This window comes from Microcebus murinus, chromosome 10, assembly GCF_040939455.1.
Source record: "Microcebus murinus isolate Inina chromosome 10, M.murinus_Inina_mat1.0, whole genome shotgun sequence".
Taxonomy (NCBI): domain Eukaryota; kingdom Metazoa; phylum Chordata; class Mammalia; order Primates; family Cheirogaleidae; genus Microcebus; species Microcebus murinus.
This window is the reverse complement of record NC_134113.1, coordinates 30,686,365-30,711,880: the sequence shown is the minus strand read 5'-3', so window position 1 is coordinate 30,711,880 and position 25,516 is coordinate 30,686,365. Positions and strand designations below refer to the sequence as shown.

Genomic DNA, 25,516 nt, shown 5'->3' with positions numbered 1-25,516 from the left:
ACTTGAAAAAGAAATGATCACTTCTCTTTCTCATTTTCCAGTCACTCCTCAACCCACAGAATTCTGACCTCTCCCTATATCACTCTATTAACACATGTAACAAATTGCTTTCTGGTAGCTAAATCCAGTCAACACTTTTATCTAAAATGTATTTCCCTAGTGCCTATAAAATATCTTTCTCCAGATTTTCTTCCACATCTGATCGTTTCTGCTTAGATTCTTCTTGCTGTACCTGCTCTTCGAATATTTATATTTCTCACAGTTTTACTCACAGCCACTTTTTTCACAGTGCATATGTTCTGTAGATGTTCTCATCCATGTCTACAATTTTCACTACCACCTACTAAATCTTTTCTCTTAGCATCTACCCATATATCCAATTACAACCACTACCAATTTTGACTGCCTGCCATGTGCAAAGGGACATGATAGACAAGACACTTTAAATTTGTTTTTTAATTTAATTTTGACATTCCTTAACTCTGTTTTGTAGATGTGAAAATGGAAGCTCATATAGCTCACCATGATCACACAACTAGTAAACAGTTTTGATTTAGATTTGCATCTGACTGCTTCCAATTACCATCCTTTCTCATCTATGCTTTCTTGTTCTGGTTAAGTAGATCTATCAAAATGAAAGAAATTGAACTATGTTATAGGAGCAAAAACACAGACTCAATATTAATAATAAATGAGTTTATAAAGGTTATTAAAGTATATTGCAAATCAAAACCACAGTGATCACTTATCTCCAGTGAGAATGAACTTTATCAAAGAGTTCCAAAACAGTAAATGTTGGCATGAATGTGGAGAGATAGGAACACTCATACACTGTTGGTGGGACTGCAAACTAGTACAACCTCTGTGGAAAGCAATATGGAAATACCTCAAATAGCTAAAAGTAGAGCTACCATTTAATCCAGCAATCCTGTTACTGGGCATTACCCAAAAAGAATAAAAGACGTTCTATAAAAAAGACATCTGCACTAGAATGTTTATAGCAGCACTGTTCACAATTACAAAGATGTGGAAACAACCCAAGTGCCCATCAATACATGAGTGGATAAATAAAATGTGGTATATGTATACCATGGAGTTCTACTCAGCCACAAAAGCAATGGTGAGCTAGCCCCTCTTGTATTATCCTGGATAGTGCTAGAACCCATTCTACTAAGTGAAGTATCCCAAGAATGGAAAAACAAGCACTACATGTACTCACCATCAGATTGATATGAACTAATCAACACTTAATTATCTTTTTCTAAGTGAAGAATTGAGTCTCAAACAATCTAAAGTTGTAAAGATAATCCACATCTGTTTTGTAAAGAGTTAATGTTTACTATGCCTTTTAATGAGCAATTCTAGCTTTAAAGTGTAAAATTATTGCAAGAATATCATATAGTCCATGGTATAAATAGGAATGAAAAACATTTTTAAATATAGCCAGTGATAAAGTTGACCCTTTATAAACTCAATTAAGAATACTTAAATTGTAGGTAATGATACAAAAGACTCTAAATATAAAAAGTAGCAATTAAAAACCAATTTTATCAAATTTTTGTCATTTAATCTAAGCAAAGCTTTTAAAACAGAGGCAAATATTAGAATATATAATATAATTGAAGGCTGAATTGGAAGATAACATTCACAGTATTTAATTTGTTGGGTGTTATTTCCTTCAGAGTTGGATGATCATTAGAATGATGTAGGATAAATTCAACAGGATAGTTTGGGACCATTTAACATATTTTGTTCTAACAGGTAAAATGCTTTTGGTGATGTAGATGATGTTTTTTATATGTTTTCCTTTTTTGTCTTAAACAGTGTTTTAAAAAAGCTATCCTGGGTTTGTCTGTCTATGGTGATACTCACTCATGCCTTAAAAACGCTCCACAGAAATTGGGATTGGGAATCTGAATATACACTGTTTATGTCAGCCTTAAAGGTAAAGTATTGTTCAGAATGACAAAAGAATATGTCATCAATTATTTCATGTAGTCATTTCTAAGTTGTTTTAACTTTGCTTTTACTTAGACCATTTAATTCAATATTAAGTACTTCACCAAAAGATTAATGAAAATAATTTATTCTCTAATGTCATAATCAAGTGCTTTGAATAGTACTTAGCTGTATGTCCAAAGCATATGTGAATAATGCTCTGAATGCTATACATTTAGAAGCTCAAATGATAAAATGTTTAAATCAGAATACTATATTCCATTGGTTATTAAGGTGCACATTTTTTTTACCTTTTAGTATCTCTTAAATTAGAATAAGGCTCATAGTGAAAGCACCTTACGATTAATTAGTGACTTTCTTTATTAATGGTACATAAAAGTCTTATATTTAGATGGCATCTTCAGTTCAATAAAATGAAATACACAGCAAAAATGGTAACCTACTATGTAGAAGATAACCAGTGGTTAGAATACTAAGGAAAGATAACTGGTCGAAAGGATTGAGTTAGCGTTTCTATAGAATGAAAAACATAAATTGGAAAAAAGGGTCTTTTAAGAAAACACAAATTTGTTTTCTGTAAAAGTTATCAGCAAAGATTTTTTTAGGTTCTCAGTTACCAACATTCCTCTTCAGATCTCTCAATTTCTGCTTCCTTTGGCTATTTCTTTACTCTCCATTGCCTGCCTTTATTGGGTTGCTGCCTCATTCCAATAGACAGCTTTATTTGGTGTCTACTTAAGATTGGATGACTCTCCTCTTAATTACCCTCAATAGCTCCACTCTCATCCCCAGTTCAGAAGTCTATAGACAAGTGAGACCTCTTTACTGTGCTTATTAATCCACACTCCTATGATACCAGTGGAGCCCTGTAATTTTCAGGAATTGTGCTTGTGCTCACTCCCAGGATACTCAACAGCCCCAACCACTGCAGTTAGTTCTTTGGTTGGGTATCATCCTCTACCTGAAAAAACACCATGCCAGTCTGTGAATTCTAAATGTACAGATTGACCAAGAACTTTAATCTCAGGGTCCCCATTACCATAATAGACTCTATAAATAGCTTTAAATATGTCAAGCCTAAAATTAAGTCATCGGTGCAATGTTTAATCATATTCTCATGTTCCAGTACTTTCTCTCCTAAAAGAATATAAATAGAGTAGAAGTTTTCAAACAGTACTGTGCTTTGACCAGATAAAATTTTACTAAAAATTTTAATATGTAAAGTGGATGAAATCACACTACTGTGGTTTTAGTTTGTTTATGTTCAGGGGTGGGTTAGAGAGTTAATTTGGTGAAGTAGTCTTTATTTGGCTCCTTCTTCATCCCCAGGGACATCTTCATAGAACATTTCATTCTAATAATAAACCAAACAAATATCTGTGTGAACTACAGTCATATTTTTTAATTGTAACTTATTTCTATCTGTACTTGTATTTGAGGTAAATAAAAATAATGCCAAACTATGGAATAATGTGGGTCATGCTCTGGAAAATGAAAAGAATTTTGAGAAAGCTTTAAAATACTTCTTACAGGCTACCCACGTTCAGCCAGGTAAGTATTATTAATTAATAAATTGATTAATCATTTATTTGCTTTTTAAAAAACTTGATTATATTTAGGGGAAATAAGGTAGAGTTTATTTTCAAGCTCTATTCCAATGACTTAAATACTAGTGTTCCATACTTGCTTATTTTGAAGTGAATTATATATAAGAGCCACTTATATCAGATGTTTAAGGATTTTTTTTTTTTAACGTACAGTTGTTGGGTGGCACAGATGAATAATTTTGGTGGAGTGATGGGTGCAAAAGCCTGAAAGGAGTGAATATAATAGAGTGGAGTATGAATAATTGGAGACAATTAGTATAGAAAACTCTTAAAAAAGTATTGATAAGAAAGGGTGGTGGTGCTGTGTATGGGTCAAGAGAGGATGGTAGGGTAATAGAGTTTTATTTTTGTTTTAAGTTGGGAGAAACAAAGCATGTCTGAGACTAATCTAGTAAAATTGGGAAAAGTAATAATGCAAGGTGGATGCATGAATTACTGGATCTTCTGTCCTTGAGGAGATAGATAGGATCTGGTGCACAGGTTGAGGACTTCATTTAATCATAGGACTGATAGTTAACTTGTGGTAACAAGGAAAGCACAGTATAGTGATATGGATATAGGCAGGTGAGTAGATGACATATAGGAAACTTCTGGAAGTTGTCTTCTCTTTGCATCTGTTTTCTCAGTGAAATAGCAAAATCATCAGTGGAGAGTAAGGAGGAGGGAATGTTGAAGATTAATGTGCATGTGAATCACCTGGAGATTTTGTTATAGTACATATTCTGGTGTAGGCTTAGAGTAGGTCCTGAGTTCCCAAGTGATGATTAGTCCACATTTCTTTGAGAACCAAAGATCTAGGTCACTAGGAAAATGTGTTGACTAGTAAAATGTAATATAATTGCCATATAACTCTTAACACCCTGCTTGAGATTAAACTAATTGGTATGGGTACATGTTTTTCTCTTGCAACTTTTTAACTGTAATGGTGATGGCAGAGGCATTGAGAATTCAGTTAAACAGGATTAGGATTTTGTCAGATGTATATTACTGAACAAAAAAGGGATAAGGGAATGATAAGACACTGAATCTAAACTGGTAAAGAAGGGATATGAGAGAGGGTGAGGGATGGAGGAAAGATAACAAGATCAGTAGATTATAGGCCTGAAGAATTATTGGTGTCTGAATAGGGTGTAGCTAGAGCAGCAGTATTTTTCAATAGAAGTGTTATTGGTATTTTTACTGTATAGAACTGTATCACAAGATATATACCAACTGTGGCTCTGATGTACCAAATACCATCATTACTTTCCATTCAGAGTAACAACCAAAAAGAAACCACCACTACCCCCACATTACTAAACATCCTCAGAGAGGTGCAGAGTGGTGGACACTATCTCAGTTTTTTCTAGTAAGTATGACTATGGCCATTGAACTAGTTAAGATAGGAGGGAGGTAAAAATCAATGAAAGAAAGGATTCAAGGCCACAATATTAGAAGATTAATCAACGTGGATTTTGAAATCACAAAGAATTTTGACAAATGTGGTGTTGAAGAGAGCAGTAAGGAGCCAGGCAGGATCTATGATACAGGGATTGGTGACTGCACCAAAGAGGAATAGTAGATAGTAGAGTTTAATGACCTGAGATTCAGAGATGAGTGATTTTTAAAAGGAAAGAGAATTGTCTGAAAGTGGCAACAGGGATCAAGGTGGACACCTACTTTTCATCCAGGCCCAGTGTTGCAAAGGATAAGAAAAAGAACACAGTCGCCAACTGGAAGAGCTACAGGGTAACCATGTCTCCGAGACAAGTTTCAATTAGACAAAGGTGAAGAAAAGGTTGTAGAAATATAACTGATGATCTAGCCTTCCAATTTTATCTCCCATAGTCCTTCATGTACTTTAGTTTTTCTTAGAATATGGGATACATGTCCTGTGCTTCCTCACTTCTTTACCTATGTTTATATTCTTCTTGAGCCTAGAATTTCCCCGTTCTCCCTTCTCTCTTCTCTCCCATCCACCTTCCATCATAACCTAGTCATCTTTTACACCCCATCTCACATGGCCTTCTCTTCTGAAAACCTTACTATCTTTTCAGCTAGAAGCAAATGTTTTTTATCTATAAAACTACTTACAACTTCCTCTGTATCTTTTCTATATTTGTAATTTTTTATTTAATGCTATATTGTATTTACTTAAATGTTAGCTCATTTAAAATATTTATTTAAACCGTGGAGCTTCCTGGCGTCAGCATGAATATCTGATTCATCTTTGTACCCACTGCATCATGTAGTAAGGTCCTTATCACAGTCAGTAGTCCCTACTTGCAGTAGTTTTAATTCATTACTTTCTAAGGTCTTTTAGATTCATTCTAAGAGTTTTTGGAGAGTGAAGTCATTTTTGATGTCAGACACACAAGGACTTTGAGACTTAGAAGATGTTACTAAGGCCACTGCACTCATCTTTCTTGTTTCTAGATTGGGATAATAATTTTTATCTCACAGCAGTGTTGTAAATACTAAATTAAGTGTGTGCTTGGGTATGTGTGCACATATTGCATTTTGTCTAGTGAATACTCTGTGTACCACAGAATGTTGCAAGTATGGGCACTCAGTATTTAAATAATTTTCCCCTTCATTGTCAGTTATCACTTACTGCTGTTTTTGAGATATTTGCTGAAACCTGTCTCCTTTACTATGACTTCACTATCACACTTTCAAAATAGCTATTTCCGATAAGCCATGGGCTAGGTAAACCAGCTTATTAGAATTTATTATAAATAAAGTATATAAACTTAGAACCATTGAATGTGGTATTCAATGGCTTCTTGTCTTATTCCTTGTATTAGCTATGTTCTTCATAGGGGGATTTGACAGATACAATGACATGTTATTTTACTGTATCATTAAGACTAGATATTGGAGAGAGGGGAAGAAAGTGATCAGGATAGGGCTAAAAACGGACAGATAGTGTAGTGGTTGGTTAAAAGCTTGGACCCTGGCATCAGACAAACCTTGTATCAAATTCAGTTCAATCATCCTAAGTTTTCTATATATAAATTTGGAACAATAAAAATATTTCCATTCTTTTGTATGGATTATGTTAAATGCTGGTTGTAAAAGACTTAGGGCAGTTTCTAGCCAATAGTGTATACACAATAAATATGAGCTGGTAACTATTAATGACAGTACTTTCACTGAAACTAGGAAAGGAGGAGGGAAATAAAAAATGCAGGATTCAGGGAGGAAGGCGGAAAAGAGAATGAATAGCAAGTGGTTATATAGGTTTATTCATCAGGCATGTATTTGTTTATTTATCATGTGTCAGGTACTGTTTTAAGTCCTGTGGATACCAGTAAATAATACAAGCTTCCTGCCCTCATGGAGCTCTCATTCTAAATAAGGGCATAAATAATAACTAAACAAATATACAAAAATATGTATACATGTATATGCACATATATATTATACAAAAGTAATAAAAGCTATAAAAATAAGGGAGTAGAGATTAGAAACAGTAGTCAGAGAAAGGCTCTGAAAAATTAGCATTTGACAGAGGCAAGAATAAGGTTAGAGAGCAAGCTCTGCAAATATACTTTGGTGTAGATAATTTTTAAGATCACTGGCTATGCAAAGAATAGTAAAGAAAAGCAAGAAAACCATTTAGAAGGCTTTTGCAATAACCCAAAGCAATGATTGAATTATAATTTTTTTGAATAGCTATCTTGAAGTACAAGTGACACAGTATACATGTTTAAAATGTATAGTTTGCTAAGTTTTACATATGTATATATCCATAAGACCATCACCACAATCAAGATAATGAAAATATCTATTAGCCTCCCAAATTTCTTATGTCCCTTTATAATATCTCCTTCCTACCCCTTTCTACCCCACCCTGCTCCAGGCAAAATAGACCTCTTTCTAAGACTACAGATTACTTGTGCTTTTTATAAAATTTTAGATGAATGGGATCATACTGTATGGACTCTCTTTCCCTTGCTTTCTCACTGTGCATAAGTATTTTGAGACTCATTTATATTGATGTATGAATCATAAAACTGTACCTTTGTGTGGCTAGGTAGTATTCTTTCATGTGGATGTACCCACAGTTCATTTATCCATTTACCCATTGATGGACATTTGACTTGTTTGCAGTTTGGGACTGTTACAAATAATGCTGACTGGTATATGAATGTTCATATGTGTGGAGGTTGTTTTCTTTTCTCTTGGGTAAATACCGAGGAAAGGAATGGCATAGTCATATGATTTGTGTATGTTTAACTTTTTACAAGACTGTCAAATTGTTTTCTAAAGAATGTATTTTATTTTACATTCCTGCCAGCAGTATAATAGAGCCCCCATCCTTTTGGTTTTTTTGTTTTGTTTGTTTGTTAGTTAAACAATGATTTTATTGCTTGAGTTCAGAGACAAATTTATGCAACCAGGGCAGATGATGTGGATGACTCATACTTCCAGGTGGGAGGAAGATCTCACTTGGCCTTTAATATCGAGCCAATCGAGGAATCGGCTCTCTATCAGAATCAGGCGGAATTTTGCATCCTTATCCTTTCTATTCCTCTCAAGACGCTTTCAAACAGCAACCACTTTCTTAATTTAAGCGATAGAGATCCTCAGGAAGATCAGGAGAAAGTCCTTTAGACTTAAGGATTCTCAAGATTTTATTTCCTGTCACAAAACGGTACTTGTGCAACGCCATGTGAGTCCCTCAGGATCACACCGATCTGTGAGGGAGTAAGGCCCTTGGCCAGTGTATAAATCTGTTCCTTCACATCGTCAGACATCAAGTTCAGCCAAGTGGGGACACTGGGGCTATAGGGCAAAGCCAACTGGGACAGGCCCTTCCCGGGAGCATGCATACGACCCATGATGGCAGCAGTCTGGCAGCAAAAAAAGAGCCCATCATTTTTTTAATTCTTCATTTGCTGAGAATTTTTGTCACAAGCAGGTGTCAGATTTTGTCACATGCTTTTTTTGTATCAGTTGAGATAATAAGATTTTCATTTGTTAGTCTGTTAATATAGTAAATTGCATTGATTGAGATTAATTTATAATTTAAAACCTTACCTTCCTTCAGTAAAATACCACTTGATCATGGCATTTTATCTTTACTATATATTTTTGGATTTGATTTACTAAAATGCTGTTAATTTTTACTTCTGTATTTATGAAGGATCAAGTTCTAACTTAGGAATTTCCAGATATTTATAAATTTATCTTTTAAAATAAGTTGACAATTTTGTGAATAGGAAATACTAGGAAGCAACATAGATATCTGAGCCATCAATGTGAGAATACTGTTTGGTGTCTGAAACATTATTAGTCAAACATAGTTGGCCTGGTACTTGCCAGCTACATCACATGTACATCCACAGAGAGGATGACTGAAGATCACATGTGAGCCAGTGTCTAATAACTACTATCATTTGAAAGGAATGGTGAGTGTAAGCTAAATTTCAAGATTATCTGCTGCAATTGCAATGTGATATGAAAAATCTGTGATTTCATTTAATGATAAAAGTCAAGCTATTTCTAATACTACTAGGATTTGGTAACTGTGTTTCTATAATGATTGATAAAAATTCAAACTTTCTAATAGATGTTAGTAAATATTAAAATGCAATTGTTTTTCCCTTCAAAGTTCACAGATCTCCTGAATTCTGTCCATGAAATACTTGGAAATGAGGAAGTACAAACAGAACATATATATACAACTCTTCCAAAGAGATTTGGTATATAGATTACTCCTATTAGCAATAGGAGGATGTGTTACAGGGTAGGTAGGATAATAGCATAAACAAAGTCCGTAAGTGGGGAAAAGGAATGTAATCCAGTACATAACTAGATTGGTTTGCCTTAGATCAGAGAAGACGTATAGGAGGGAAAGTAGATTGTGTGTGCATATATACACAGGTAGGTATGTGTTAGCATTATAAAGACATGCACACATTCATATAGATAAGTTGATAGCTTTGGCAGTAGGATGATAAACAAGCTCCCTTCTAATCCTTTTTTTTCCTCGTGAAAATAAGATGTTCAAGATTTGAGGAGAAAAGAGGAGTGAAATAATGAAGGTTCTAGAAAAGTGAGTTGATTAGAAAATGTAGTTTTTGTAAAGTTTTTGGTAGCAAAAGAAAAATACAGGCAAAGTAGGGCCAAACAACATGGCTTTATTGAGTGCTCCCAAGTGAGGGGCTAGAGAAGGAGTCCATTTGAAAGGGGTAAAGGGCTTTTATACTGTCTGAGGCGGGCTGGGACTTTTGGCGGGAAGAGCTGGGGATTTTCCACTGTAGCCTTTGTCTGTTCTTGAGGAATGGGAGGGGCTGGCTGTATCTGCAGATTCCAGTAGGAGGGGCTGGCGGTGCCTGGCAGTTGTTTTTGGTGGGTCTGGTCACGTGAGCCTTTTCTTTCTGATCTAGGGAGGGGAGGGAAGCCCACCACCAGCCTTACAGTTTTGACAGACTGAGAGAGTACATTTGAGATTTGTGAGGTCTTCATATACATTGAATTAAAAGTTGGACTGATTAACTCATGCTTCTGTTTGTTTGGATCGTGTATTCATAAGAGTGAGCTTGTTCTTTTTAATTCCTTTAGCCCTTTACTTGTTTAAATGTCACAGATTTTTACATCTTGCCTTTTTTCTTACCTTTTTTCCAATTTACATTTACCTTAGAAGTAATACTATTTCTCTTTTGAGAATCTTAAAACTTTGTAACTTTAGAAATTACATCTTTCATTTTATTAGCTGTATTGAGTAGCCCTTTTGATGCCAAAGAGTGTCTAATTGCTATCTTTGTTCTTTGAGAAAGTAGGGCTGCTTTACTGTCTGAAGTCTACATTGATGACAATATCTCCTTGCCATAATTCTAAGAATCTGATTCCAGAGGGTAGTAATTTGCCTCATCTTTTACCTAAGTTGTTAATCTCATCCTTTTCTGAGATTGGTTGGGACTAATTTCAGTGACATTTAAAGAATTCAGCTGGCATTGTTATACTTTTATTTATCCAAATTTTCAATTTATTTGTTCTTAGGTTAAATTCTTACTGTATAAGTAATTTTTTCACATTTTATATATCCTTAGATTTTATATATCCTTAGATTTTATATATCCTTAGATTTTTCTAAATAACTTTCTGATCTCTGTAACAAATGGTGTGGATTTATTTGATTGATCTGATCACTCTACTCCATATTTTTATATGCACTTGATAATACAATGATTTTTCAAGCCTGGCTCTACATCAAAATTGCCTTTGAAAATTTTTACAAACATGTTTTTGCAGATACCATTTCTAAAGATTCTGTTTTGATAGAGCTGGGTGGGGCTAAGGTATCATGATTTTTTTTTTTTTAACTATACAGGTATTCTGATTTGTAGCCAGGATTGGGAATGGCTAGCCTAAACATTTTTTTGCTTGACACTCTCCTGGCTTTGTGAGATTCCGCAGTATATCTAAAAAGGAAAAATCAACTTCCTTACTCCCAACCTTGTCACCCAGTTCTCTAACCAAACCTTCACTTCCATTTGCCAGTTTTGTGCAGTGCACAAAATTGCCAGCCTGAAACATAATATAGCAAGATCTTAGGACTGTTACTCTCCTCCTAGGGGAATGCCCAAGATATATATGCTTGGCCCCTATGTGTCCTGGGAGTTGCAGGCAGAGAACTATTCCACAATTGCAAAACCATCGGTGTCACAGGCAAGTAGTAATCATAATTTGAAACCTTGTCATGTCTGTTAGAAATTCATGTTGAGTAAAAATTGTCTGATTTAAGATCTTCTCCCTTCCATCATTATTCCAAACCTTTGAAATATTTACTGGGAAATGTATCTTTTGAAAAAACTACTGCTCAATGAGTCCTCATGTCTTTCTTATTTAAACTGCATTTTTTTTTCTTTTCCTGAATAAATTTTCTGGAGTTTTTATTTTCCACATCAGAAAACAAGACATAAGTTCCTGACATTTTAATATTAACACAACCTTTTAAAAAGTTTAAATATAAGGAATTTATCATCATTTAAGAGAGAAGGGCCACTGCATCTTGAGTAATACTGTTACCCTGATACTCTATTATATTCTCATTCTACAGCATTCACAAAACTTTTAAAAAAGCAAATCATAAAACTTTTTCACGGCCTCTTTGTCCCTATCCCACCATGATGTGTATTTGTTAGTTATAAAACTCAAAATAATTCTAAAAATCAGTGAAATGATCCATTTTACTTAGAGAGTTGAACCATAGTTTTAGAGTGAATTCCAAAGGTATGAGATTAAGGATATAGAAATAAGTTTCAGTATAGTATAGTAAAATATAGTGAAGAGAGGTGATGTAAATTTCTTCATTACCTTTATCTCTTTTTTCATACGTCTTAACCCTTCAAAGATCCATTCAAATAGTTTTTTCATGTCATGTGTGTATTTTCTGTCCTTAACAGTGCTCTAAGTAATTTTGTAGTGTACCATTGGTCATAAGTTATAATAAGTTGTGTTAAAAGAACTTTAAGGAGGAAGCAGGACCTGTTCCCTCCTTTTGAATTTTTTGCCTAGTTTATTTGTTTCTAGAAACACATCTTCTCAGTAGATTATATTGAATACTGATAAGTGTATTTGCCAACAATTTTTTTAAATTTTAGATGATATTGGTGCCCATATGAATGTAGGAAGAACTTATAAAAATTTAAATAGAACCAAAGAAGCTGAAGAATCTTACATGATGGCTAAATCACTGATGCCTCAAGTAAGTTGTCATAATTTATCTATTGTGTCATGTCTACTATATGTCCATATTAGAATTATCTAGATGGAAAATCCTTATCTTTTCATTTTGTTGATATAAAAGTAAGGTGTATGTGAATCATCTATTTCTACATGTTTTATAAAGAACTATATTTTTCTAGCTCACTTAATTTTAAAAAGTTGGTTTTTATAGTCTGTGTAAGTATAAACTAAGTCTATAAAGTTTGAATTTTAGATATCCTGGATAAGTTATTGGTGAGTTAAATGACTTTAAATGAAAAGAATTTTATGTACATTAAGCATTATTCCTAGCAAAAAAATGAATAAAGTTGATCGAATTAATAGATACATCTGTGTAGCTACATTCTGTCCATCAGTTAGTATAATGGCACAAGTACAAGAGTCATTGACTATAACATTATAGCATCTAAGTTGTAAGATCTGATCCTTCCCTTGATCCTGCACAAAACAACAAAAGACATCGAAGAAATTGTGTCATCAGAAAAGATAGTTTAGCCCAGGCTGTAGTTTTCTCAATTGTGGTAATATTGATAATACTAACAATAACAATTAGGTAATTTAATAAATTTTTTTAAAAACAAAATTAGACCATCTGACATCCTAAGGGCTATTTCAGTCTTGAAATACTCTATTTAAATTGTATTTGTTATAGGTTTTTATCAGTTTTATAATTTATTGTGTTCATTGAAAATTTGGATCCAAATATATATTATATTAAACTTAACTAAATAATTAATTTGGAGCATTTTATATTCCAACTTCACCAGACACATGAAGCTTTAGTATAATTCTAAAATAAAATTAACTACTATGTTGTCACAACCAGAAAATATTTTGCTGACAACATGAAAGTTGACACAGTGTAAAAAAAGTTTTTGGACTAAGAGATGGAAGATCAGGGTTCTATTCCTGTTCTCATGCTAACTTGAAACCTTGACCTCTAAAAGTTCTGATTCATCTGACTTCATAAAAAGATAGGTATAAATAAAAAGCTAACAATAGTCCATGAAACTGACATGAATGAAAAAGTATGTCCTTCATTGCCACAAAATATTATTTTATTTACATTTTTATAAATGCCATAGATACTTTTTTTCTCATTTATGTGATATATTTTAAACTAGTAACTAGTTTTTTAGTAAAATTAGCAGCATAATCTTATGTTCAGTGTTATTTTAAGTAATCCACAAGGAATACTTATTTTTGATTTTTATTTGGCAGAGAATATCAAATTATGAAAATGCTTTTTCTTCTAAACAGATTATTCCTGGTAAAAAATATGCAGCAAGAATTGCCCCTAACCACCTAAATGTTTATATCAATCTGGCTAACCTGATTCGAGCAAATGAGTCCCGACTGGAAGAAGCAGATCAACTGTACCGACAAGCAATAAGCATGCGGCCTGACTTCAAGCAGGCTTACATTAGCAGGTATTGTAGTTCACTTTACAACTATAATATATAAAATATGGAAGCTGCATCTGCATGTACATTTTGATGATTTTGACTAAATCGTATGTTTTCCTTTTAGTAATTTTACCTGACAACGAAGTACATAGAAGGGCATAGCTTGTTTTAGACTGACAATCAAATTTAATAGATTTGAAATTGACAAGGGGAATCCCTAACTTATAATAGCCAACTTAGGTTTTATAAGAAAGAAAGGACAAAAAAAGCTTCTTAGTTTCATTTTCTTCTCATCACCAAAATAATTTTTTCCTATCTAAATTAAGACCTAAAACTTATATTGTGTAATAGTTACTTATAATATCCAACTCTCAGGAACTTTCTTAAATAAACTTTGAGAATTGACTGGTTATTGATGCCTTTGCCTCAAAGAAAACTTCTTGGTTGTCAGTAAAAAAGTTTTCTGACATCATGTGTTAAAACTTGATATGTTTTCTTATATAAATGTTATTTGTATTATACATGAATAAAATGTATTTTTAAACTTTGTTTTGCATCCTGGCCTAGAAACCTAATGATTTATAACATTGTTGGCTATGGGAAAGTATATTCAGAATTTAAGTTTTTAAAATAAAAATCTATTCTTAAATTGGAAGTTGTCTTTGTTCATCCTTATCTAGTGCTCACTGAAATCCTCCAATTTTACAGGATTACATCTATAAATAAAATCTGTCATGTGTTAATCCACAAAGAATTATTCAATAATCTCTGCATTAAAAAAGTAACATTTTGGACACTGATTCTAGAAGTTGCTTTAATGAGAATGTTAATCATGATTTATTTGTTTTATTCCTAAGCTTATACTATAGGAAAGAATAGTATTAGTATTATAATAAGAGTAACACACTTTTTTCTTCAAATGCTTTTACTTCATCACCTGACAAATTCATTGATCTCCACTCTGGTTAGCTGTCATTTTTTCTGATGCAGTCTAGTCTATCTCTTTTGAAGATATATTCAAAGAATATATTTTCTCTGTCTCCTTTTTTTGCATACCTCCCCACATCTTGCCCTCTAAAGTCAGGCATGTTCTTTTCCTTCTTTAATAATATTTGAAAATATATCAAGCCAAATTTGCTGAACTAAGAAGTTCAGATTTGGGAACAGTTTCAAAGAATTATTTTTGATAGAGAGTTTTTAAGAGCCTAAGTTGAAAGTAGAAAAGAAAGCTATATGTGGAAAGGCTTAAAACTTGTTAAAAATGGTCTCTACAAACTGACATGGTAATGTTGTAAGTAAAGTTTGTATTTGATTTTTTCCACAGAGGAGAATTACTTTTAAAAATGAATAAACCTCTCAAAGCAAAAGAAGCATATCTTAAAGCACTAGAGCTGGACAGAAATAATGCAGATCTTTGGTATAACTTGGCAATTGTATATATCGAACTTAAAGAACCAAATGAAGCTTTGAAAAACTTTAATCATGCTTTAGAACTAAATCCAAAGCATAAGCTAGCATTATTCAATTCTGCTATATTAATGCAAGAATCAGGTATGTTTTCTCAAAATATTTCTGTTTAAATAAATTGTAGTTTAGAATGTAAAAAACTTTAAACTTCATTACCCATAGCAAATGTTTTATGGGTGGATAGTTTATAATAAAACATTGCTTAAATGATTTATAGAAAGAATATGTAAAATATTTGAAGAAAGAATATTTAAATACTCTTTTTAAGTAATATGCACTAAAATGTATGATAACAGTAATTATTCTTTTGGTATGTGTTAAGACTAATATTTCAGATAGTCTATTAAATAATACCTAATTAATCTGTTCTGTCATTTTATGTACTATAAATATAATATAACCTCTTTTATAAATAAATATGCTACCCAAATAATGAACTTGTGAAATTTTTTACATAATTAGCTCTAAGCAGCCAAGAGCATTATATGTTTTCAAAAAAATAACATTCTATTTTCTTTTGATTTATAAGAGCAAATATTTTTGGCATCATTTTATATCCAATTTTGCTACATTTTCTGATATACTATTGTAATTTCTCGTATTTCCTATAATTTAGCAAAACTAAATTAACCACAGTAAATCTAGATCTTTGATCCATATTTTGTGTAGGAATTTTAGTTCTCCCTTACAGGGCAGTGTACACGATTTATAATCTTTTTTAATTTTTCTGTTGGAAAAATCTGTTTATAACTTTTTAGTTATTTCTTAGATATATTTCTTAAAACTTTTGCAAAAAATGAAAGAATCATGAAATCATAGTATGTTAGAGCTGAAGAGACTCTTTTAGTTTACTTTTGCTGATCTTCTGTTTAGTAGCTTAAAGACCAACATTATCTATCTAATGACTACCCCAGTTTCATATGGCTATTTTAATAGCTAATCCAAGATAACAACTGAAGCCTCCTGATTTATTTTGAATTTTTTTTTATTCATAATGCTGTCAAAAGAAAGACTAGAAGGAGATCCTTATGCCTGATATTGAAAAAGGTATACATTTGGAGATTAATAATTTTGTAAGGTTATCTAACTTTAATAATCATGAAATATGTTCATTATTCCACATAAGATTGCATCATAAAGTTTGCAATTGTACAACTTGAAAATATTTTTATTTACAATAGAAATTATCTCAATAAATATTTGTTTCCTAAATCCTAATTTTATAACTTTATACTTAATGGTATATTTTTGGCCTTAAAACATTTCAAAAAATGCAACATACAAAATAATCTGATTTAGTAAGCAGATTTTGGCTTCTGAAACACTCATACTGCCTTAAAGGAAAGGAAATGAACTATTATTTCAGTGTTTCAAATATGTCTTATCTATGAAGACTTTCAGATTTTGCTTTCAACTATTTTTAGGTATAGAAATTGTTTTGATACTATCTTTTTGTACTAAATACTTGTAAATATCTTTGTTTTTCAGACTTAATTGTTTTGCTAACATTACAATTTTTTTCTTTTAAAAAAATAATCTTAGGTGAGATTAAACTCAGACCTGAAGCTAGAAAAAGACTTCTGAGCTATGTAAATGAAGAGCCACAAGATGCTAATGGCTATTTCAATTTGGGAATGCTTGCCATGGATGACAAAAAGGACACTGAAGCAGAAATTTGGATGAAGAAAGCCATAAAATTACAAGCCGACTTCAGAAGTGCTTTGTTTAATCTGGCTCTCCTGTATTCTCAGACTGCAAAAGAACTAAAAGCTTTGCCAATTTTGGAAGAGTTACTCAGATACTATCCTGATCATATCAAGGGTCTCATTTTGAAGGGAGACATTTTGATGAATCAAAAGAAAGATATACTTGGAGCAAAAAAATGTTTTGAAAAGATTTTGGAGTTGGATCCAAGCAATGTGCAAGGAAAACACAATCTTTGTGTTGTTTATTTTGAAGAGAAGGACTTATTAAAAGCTGAAAGGTGCCTGGTTGAAACATTGGCATTAGCACCACATGAAGAATATATTCAGCGCCATTTGGGTATAGTCAGGGATAAAATTTCTTCATCTAGTTTTGCAGAAGAGTTAATATTCCCAACTGGGAAGGCTTCAGGTGTAGTAGAAGGAGAAAAAAATCCAACTGAAAGTGTAAAAGAAATTGTAAGTGAATCCAGACCGACACAAATAACAAAAACAAGTGATGATAAAAGTCAGTCTAAATCTAACAAACAATTAGGAAAAAATACAGACAAAGAGACTCCCCACAAAACAACAAAAGACATCAAAGAAATTGAAAAGAAAAGAATTGCTGCTTTAAAAAGACTGGAAGAGATTGAACGTATTTTAAATGGTGAATAGCATTATTATTTATCATGTGACAATGGTTATCAAAGAACTTCAATCTGTATCATGTGATTGCTTGTATTAAGAGCTCTAAAAATATCAAGGATACATAACAGTCTATTGTGAACTATCTCTACATAGCACTAAAATAACATTTTCATTAAAGAACTGTCTTTCCTAGGATATATATTATATAAAAGTTTTCAGAGTTTTGGTGAATATAACAAATATTAAATTGTAGGTGACAAATTTGCAACTTTTATTATAGAAGGAAGGTTTTTCTGGCACAATAATCTTTGCTACCCAATTAAAAGCTGAGACCTAAATGATAATCCCTTCAGGGCCAATCCAACATGTGCTGGTTTATTCTGTGAATTCCCATTTATTAGCCTACTTCATTTTTCCTTTACTTCTTGGAATTTAGCTATGGATTGAAAACACTTACTGAACACATTGTTTTCATTCACTAATTTTATTTAACCAAGGGACTTTGCACTACAAAAGAATACTGGCTTTCTTTATGTTGTATTTTTTGGTTGATTTTTAGAAGGAATGATGGATGAAATATTTTTTAAAAAGTAATTTGACATGTTAGCTTAAGAATGTATTTTCATAATCACATGTCCTTAATGTCACTCTAAAATGCAATTTTTAAGCAGGTAAAGTTTTACACACACACACATATATATATATACACTCATATATACATACACACATTTCTAATGGTGCTTATATATACTGCTGAGTTTTGGGGGAAGGGGTTTGGTGTTTTTCATTTGTTTTTTACTTATTGATAATGTCACAGCATGAATCACATAATCATGATTTTTTTTTATTTCTACTCCCCAAACTATTCATATTTCATAGGATCATAATCATTGAGAAATCCCAATAACCCTAACTTTAAACTTTGAGTTATAATATAGTAAATTTCTCTTTCATCTTAGTGTTGGCTCTGTGGTCTTATTTGAATTTGAATTTTCTATTTCCAAAATCACACCTTAATCATTCTTAGCTACTTTAAGCCACTAAATTCTATTCTGTTTGAAAGCAAAACAGTGTGACAAAGTTTATTTTTAAACACTAAATTCTTGATATCTTGTTACGGTATATATTTTTATTAAATATTTATTTTGACTACTGAGGTTTCATAAAACTTTTAAAGCTGTTCTAATTCTATTGTGTATGGAAAAAAATTTCTATTCCAGTTTTCTGTATGTACGTATATTATGGTTTAACCAAAATTCCATCATTATTGGCCTGCTGTCCAGCTATATAAAAGATAATTAACCTAATATAGGATTAATAAATTGGTTAGTTGGTTTTGACATATTTAAACTTGAATGTTAGGTTAAAAAGATATAAATCAAACTAATTTAAATCTGATTTTTTCTTGAGTTAAATTACATTTCAAATGAGTTTTATAATATCTAATAAAGTTGGTTTTAATTTAAAATGTTAAAGCTCAAGCTATCATCCTGGGATAGTATCTAATTTCTAGTTATACAGTATGTCAAAAACTATATATTTTTTTAGTTCCTTTGAGATAACTAATTTCTAATTATATATGTTTCAAAGATCATATTCATGTAATTTTTTTTAAGAATTCTTTTGCAAATAGGTCATAAGATATATGGTCTGAATTAAAAGACCCATTCTTACTAGGTTCCCTAAGGATCTGTCATAGATTTTTTTTTTTTTTTTTTTTTAGGCAATTTAAAGCAAGCACTGATACCAGTGGGAGGTAATTCATGATGTGGAAGATTCTGTGAAGCATCAAAGCAATGCTTAATTTCAGTTCTTAGATTATGACTTTGTGCCTCCAGATATCAGGTAGAGAATACCTCATATACTATGACTTGAAAAATGTAATCTATCTTATCTTCCCTCCATGTATCTTGAGAAAAAGTTTCAGAGTGTGATCTCTTCTGCTGTAGTATCAAGTGGAAGATAGATCAGAAAAGTAGGAAGAAATCTTTCATGACAGCAGCATAATAAAAGTTTGAGTAATATTTTAATAAATCTATATGACTTCAAATGATAAAATGTATATATAAGGTTATCCAGTAATTTTTATAGGGAAAAAATTGTCTTATTAGCACTTGGAACAGTGCCTAGTGGAAATGCTCATATATTTGAATTTTAAAAAATATATTTAAGTCACATCTACCCTGAGTAAATAATAATTTAATAATTATTCCAAATCAATGTTTTTCAACCCACACTTTGTATTAGAATCATTCAGAGGGCTTTTAATATGGATTCCATCCCATAACTATTAAATCTGAGTTTTGAGAGGTAGAGCCATGTTTCAGTTTTTCCAAAAAACTCTCCAAGTGATTCTAATTTGTAGTCAGGGATAAGGACCACTGCTCTAAAATAGTTTGGGAAAATCCTTTTATTTCTCCTGTGTTAACTTTTTAAATTAGCAATATAACACAATAAGTTTTGGTGTTTTAAGTTCCATTAAGGAATATGTTCTTCCAATAACTAGTATTTATTACTTGAAATTTAAGATCTTAAATTCACAAGCTCTCAGTTTGTGAGATTATTTATTTATAAATTCAAAATAGATATTTTATTGAAACTATTCAAGTGAGAAAAGATAATATTTTTTTTCCTCTGGAGCTGCCTGTTTAGGGAAATGGGAGTGGGGGACATTTAAGCCCAAATCACTAATCTATGGTTGTGATCATGTTTAAGTTTGGAAAAGAAAGCCTATCACAAATTTATAGGCTGGTGAATGGATGGAGTTTTAATTATTGTCTTACAAAAGAAGCTACTCCCCAGGAATTCTGGAAAAAGCTTTGACAATCCCCATGGGGTAGTGTTAAAACAGTACTTCTTCACTGCTTCTCTGAAGGTTGAATTTAAGTTTCTGGAATTGCTCATACCTGTGTTTCCTTACTAGCATTCAGAATTGGGAATTTTATCTCATAAATTTGTACAGTGAGTAGTTTTCTGAAATTGAAGCCTTGGAGAGTAAAATAAAATATGTAATTTTGTTTTTCAATTTTGTGTATACATTCATGTAAATATTTGGTATGTGAATTACACAATTCTAATAAAACATCATGCCTTTTCATTGCATCTAATTTGAGCTCTCAACTTCACATTACAAAATGCATCTTCTTTAAAGATGCTTTAATGAAAACTATGAAGAAAATATATAGATTTGTATGTCAATTTATACTTCAGAAATCCATATATTTGTCATATTTATTTTTTTAAAAACCTCCTAACTGCATGACTGGATGGTATTTAAAATGAACCCCCCAAAATATCTGATACCTTTGTCCAAATTTTTATGTGTTGGAAGCATCAGCCATACATGTTAAGAGTTCATAAGAAAACAGTTTAAAATTGTATGCATTTTATATTATGATTGTGTCTGTGTGTACCATATTTCTAAATATTCAGTATTAAATTGCTACTTTTTAAAACCTTAACCTGACTTGCCTTTAATTGTTAAAATGAAAAACATACATTAGTGTATATAAAGAGATTTTTCTCCCATGAAGAAAGAAGACCTGGCATGTAGTTTATTAGCAATAGCATACATTTAATTAGTTCCTGATTGTGATACATTTTCAACCATGAGTGACAGCAAACAAGTTAAGAGAAAAAAACAGTTAAACTCAAACTTGGAATTATATACAAGTTTAATTATATACAAGTTTAAATTCTGGAATTACCTCCATATAACAGGGGCAATTGTTTAAACCATATGTCCTCAGTTTCTTCATCTGCAAGTTGGAAAAAATCCTTTCCTCTTAAACAGTATTGATATACTGGTGTTATTATATATCACATATTAATATATTTAAATTGCTTAGAATAGTTTCTGGCACATAGTAAATAAATGTTATTAGTATTAATATAAACACAAGGTTTAAACATACATTTGATGCATATGACTTAAATTTGCATATGTGATAGTAGGGATAATGTCACTGACCATCATGATAGCAAGCAAATAATTAGAAATCTAATAATGGTTGTTTCTTAGGTCTTGCCAATAAGTACATAGGTAGCCTAAAATAAATTATACTTGGGGTAAAGTTAAAATGCATAAATTCGGAACTAAGACACCTTAGAATTGCATTACCTTGTTCATTTATGGTTCACTTCCATCAGGGAGGTAGAACAAGATGAAATATTAGATAGTCTCTGAAGACAATCTCTGGAAAATTCATGTTCTTTGGAACTTCACATTCTTTATCAATAACATTTCTGTGACTGTCAATGGATAGCATATTTCCTTACATAAAGTAACATTTATGTTGTATAAGAACCTGATACCTTTATGTTTCTGCCTTAAATAAAATACTATATATATATATATATATATCTGTGAAAAATGATACTGGTATTTTAATAGGGATTGCATTGAAACTGTAGATCACTTTGGGAATCAGAGAAGACCCCATATAGCAAAAGCAATTCTAGGCAATAAAAACAAAATGGGAGGTATCAATTTGCCAGACTTCAGACTATACTACAAGGCTATAGTAATTAAATCAGCTTGGAACTGGCACAAGAATAGGGACATTGACCAGTGGAACAGAACTGAGAACCCAGATATAAAACCATCCTCATATAGCCATCTAATCTTTGACAAAGCAGACAATAACATACACTGGGGGAAAGAATCCTTATTCAATAAATGGTGCTGGGAGAACTGGATAGCCACATGTAGAAGACTGAAGCAGGATCCACACCTTTCACTTCTCACAAAAATCAACTCACACTGGCTAACAGACTTAAACCTAAGGTGTAAAACTATAAGAATTCTAGAGGAAAACGTTGGAAATACTCTTCTAGACATTGGCCTAGGCAAAGAATTTATGGAGAAGACCTCAAAGGCAATCACAACAACAACAAAAACAAATAAATGGGACCTGATCAAACTAAAAAGCTTCTGCACAGCCAAAGAAACTGTCTAGAGAGCAAACAGACAACCCACAGAATGGGAGAACATTTTCACAAGCTACACATCTGATAAAGGGCTGATAACTAGAATCTATTTAGAATTCAGGAAAATCAGCAAGAAAAAAAATCAACCCTATCAAAAAGTGGGCTAAGGACATGAACAGAAACTTTTCAAAAGAAGACAGAATAATTGCTAACAAACATGAAAAATGCTGTACATCTCTAATCATCAGAGAAATGCAAATAAAAACCACAATGAGATATCACTTATCTCCAGTAAGAATGGCCTTCATCAAAAAGTCCCAAAACAATAAATGTTGGTGTGGATGCGGAGAGATAGAGACACTCATACACTGATGGTGGGACTGCAAACTAGTGCAACCTCTGTGGAAAGCAATATGGAGATACCTTAAAGAGATACAAGTAGATCTACCATTTGATGTAGCAATCCCATTACTGGGCATCTATCCAAAAGAACAAAAGACATTCTATAAAAAAGACATCTGCACTCGAATCTTTATAGCAGCACAATTGCAAAGATGTGGAAATAACCCAAGTGGCCATCAATACATGAGTGGATTAATAAAATATGGTATATGTATACCATGGAGTACTATTCAGCTATCCGAAACAACTGTGATATAGCACCTCTTGAATTTTCCTGGATAGAACTGGAACCCATTCTACTAAGTGAAGTATCCCAAGAATGGAAAAATGAGCACCACATATACTCACCAGCAAATTGGTTTCACTATCAACACCTAAGTGCGCATGTAGAAATAACATCTGGCGTCGGGCCGATGGGAGGGTGGAGGAGGGTATGGGTCTATACATACATAATGAGTGTGATGCGCACCATCTGGTGGATGGACATACTTGAAGCTCTGAATCGAGGTGGGAGGGGGACGAGGGCAATATATGTGACCTTAACATTTGGACCCTAATAATATGCTGAAATAAAAAAATAATAATAAAATACTTCTCAAGAAACCATTCTAGTTTGCCTTTTCTATAAGACCAGTTTTATATATTGTGAATGTAGACTAATCCATACTTATATATGAATGATGGGTAGATCTTGTTAACTATCTCAAAGGTTAAGTCAAGTGAACTACTTTCTTTGTAAAGTTGCAGGCAGTATAGTGGAAACTATAATCTGATCTCAAAAAGCTTTCTAACTACAAGCATCCCACTTCATGACTGTACATGTTTATCACAGTACAGTGTGATATTTCAATACATATATGCATTGTATAATGATCAAACCAAAGTAGTTAACATATCCATCACCTCAAACCTTTATCATTTCTTTGAGGTGATAATTTTCAAGATGTTATTTTTAATTTTTTTAGGAACCTCAATACTGTTTTCCATAACCCCTGTACTAATTTACATTCCTGCCAATAGTGTGCAAGAGCTCTCTTGCAAGAGTCCATCCTCAGCAACACTTATCTGTCTTTTTGATAATAGCTGTACTAGCAGGTATGAGGTGATACCTCATTGTGATTTTAATGTTCATTTCCCTAATGATTAATAGTGTTGAGCATTTTAAAAATATACCTGTTGGCCATTTGTCTTCTTTTGAGAAATATCTACTGAGGTCTTTTGCCCACTTTTAAATTGAGTTATTTGTTTTCTTGCTGTTGAGTTGTTTGAGCTCCTTATACATATTCAATACTAACTTCTCATCAGATGTATGGTTTGCAAATATTTTCTTCCATTCTGTAAGTTGTCTCTTGACTCTGTTGATTGTTTCCTTTGTTGTGCAGAAGATTTTTAGTTCAATGTATGTAATCCATTTGTCTATTCTTGATTTTGCTCCCTGTGTTTTTGAGGTCATATCCAAAAAGTCATTGCTCAGATGTCAAGGAAGTTTTCCCCTATGTTTTCTTCTTGTGGTTTCATAGTTTTAGATCTTACATGTTAAGTCTTTAATCTATTTTAATTTGATTTTTGTATATGGTGTGAGAAAAGGATCAAATTTTATTTTTCTGCATGTGAATACCCAGTTTTTTCAACATCAGTTATTAAAAAGACTGTCCTCTCCCCATTTTGTGTTCTTGGCACCTTGCTGAATATCAGTTGGCTGGATCTACATGGATTAATTTCTGGGCCTTCCATTCTGTTCCATTGGCCTGTGTGTCTGATTTTATACCAGTTCCATACTGTTTAGGTTACTATAGCTTTGTAGTATATTTTAAAATGATACCTCCAGCTTTGTTCTTTTTGCTCAAGATTGCTTTGGCTATTTAGAGTATTATTAATGCATATGAATTTTAGGATTGTTTTCTAATTCTGTGAATAATGTCATTGGTATTTTGATAGAAATTGCATTGAACCTCTAAATTGCTTTGGGTAGTATGGACATTTCGATACTATCAATTTTTCCAATCTATGTACATAAGACATCTTTTCATATATTTGTGTCTTCTTAAATTTCTTTCATCAAGTTTAAAAGTTTTCAGTGTAAAGATCTTTCACCTCATTAGCTAAATTTATCCCTAAATATTTTATTTTGTTTTACGGGTATTGTAAATGGAACTGTTTTATTGATTTCTTTTTCAGATAGTTGGTTATTAGTGTATAGAAACTATACTGATTTTTATATGTTGGTTTTGTATCCTATAACTTTACTGAATTTACTTATTAGTCCTAACAGTTTTTTGGTGGAATTTTTAGAGTTTTATACATAAGATCGTGTCATCGGCAAATAGGGACAATTTAACTCCTTCCAATTTGGATGCCTTTATTTCTTTCTCTTGCATAATTTCTCTGGCTAGGCCTAGTACTGTATTGAATAGAAGTAGTGAGAGTGCACATCCTTGTCTTGCTTTAGATCTTAGAGGAAAAGCTTTCAACTTTTCCCCATTGAATATGATGTTAGCTGTGGGTTTGTCATATATGCCCTTTGTTGTGTTGAGATATACTCCTTTTATACCTAATTTTTGAGAGTTTTTATTATGAAAGGATGTTAAATTCTATCAAATGCTTTTTCTGCATCTATTGGAATGATCATATGGTTTGTGTCTTTCATTCTGTCAATGTGATGTATCACATTCATTGAATTATGTCTGTTAAACCA

General features: G+C 32.2%; 1 protein-coding gene and 1 pseudogene across 3 annotated transcripts in view; one reads left to right on the top strand and one right to left on the bottom strand.

Annotated features, from left to right (window-relative positions):
* Window positions 1-20,951, top strand: part of TMTC3 (transmembrane O-mannosyltransferase targeting cadherins 3) — a 47,453-nt gene extending 26,502 nt beyond the window's left edge. For 2 of the 3 annotated variants that reach the window (XM_012757858.3, XM_012757859.2), the window contains exons 9-15: window positions 1,825-1,945; window positions 3,399-3,510; window positions 12,161-12,264; window positions 13,545-13,714; window positions 15,015-15,241; window positions 16,700-17,509; window positions 19,214-20,951. In XM_012757858.3, the coding sequence (XP_012613312.2) occupies window positions 1,825-1,945; window positions 3,399-3,510; window positions 12,161-12,264; window positions 13,545-13,714; window positions 15,015-15,241; window positions 16,700-17,509; window positions 19,214-19,257 (1,588 nt within the window). In that variant the 3' untranslated portion in view covers window positions 19,258-20,951. Of the gene's footprint in view, window positions 1-1,824; window positions 1,946-3,398; window positions 3,511-12,160; window positions 12,265-13,544; window positions 13,715-15,014; window positions 15,242-16,699 lie in introns of all 3 variants that reach the window. The other variant, XM_012757860.2, reaches the window with a different exon arrangement.
* On the bottom strand, window positions 7,940-8,392 carry LOC105867608 (small ribosomal subunit protein uS15 pseudogene; annotated as a pseudogene).
* Window positions 20,952-25,516: the final 4,565 nt, after the last annotated feature.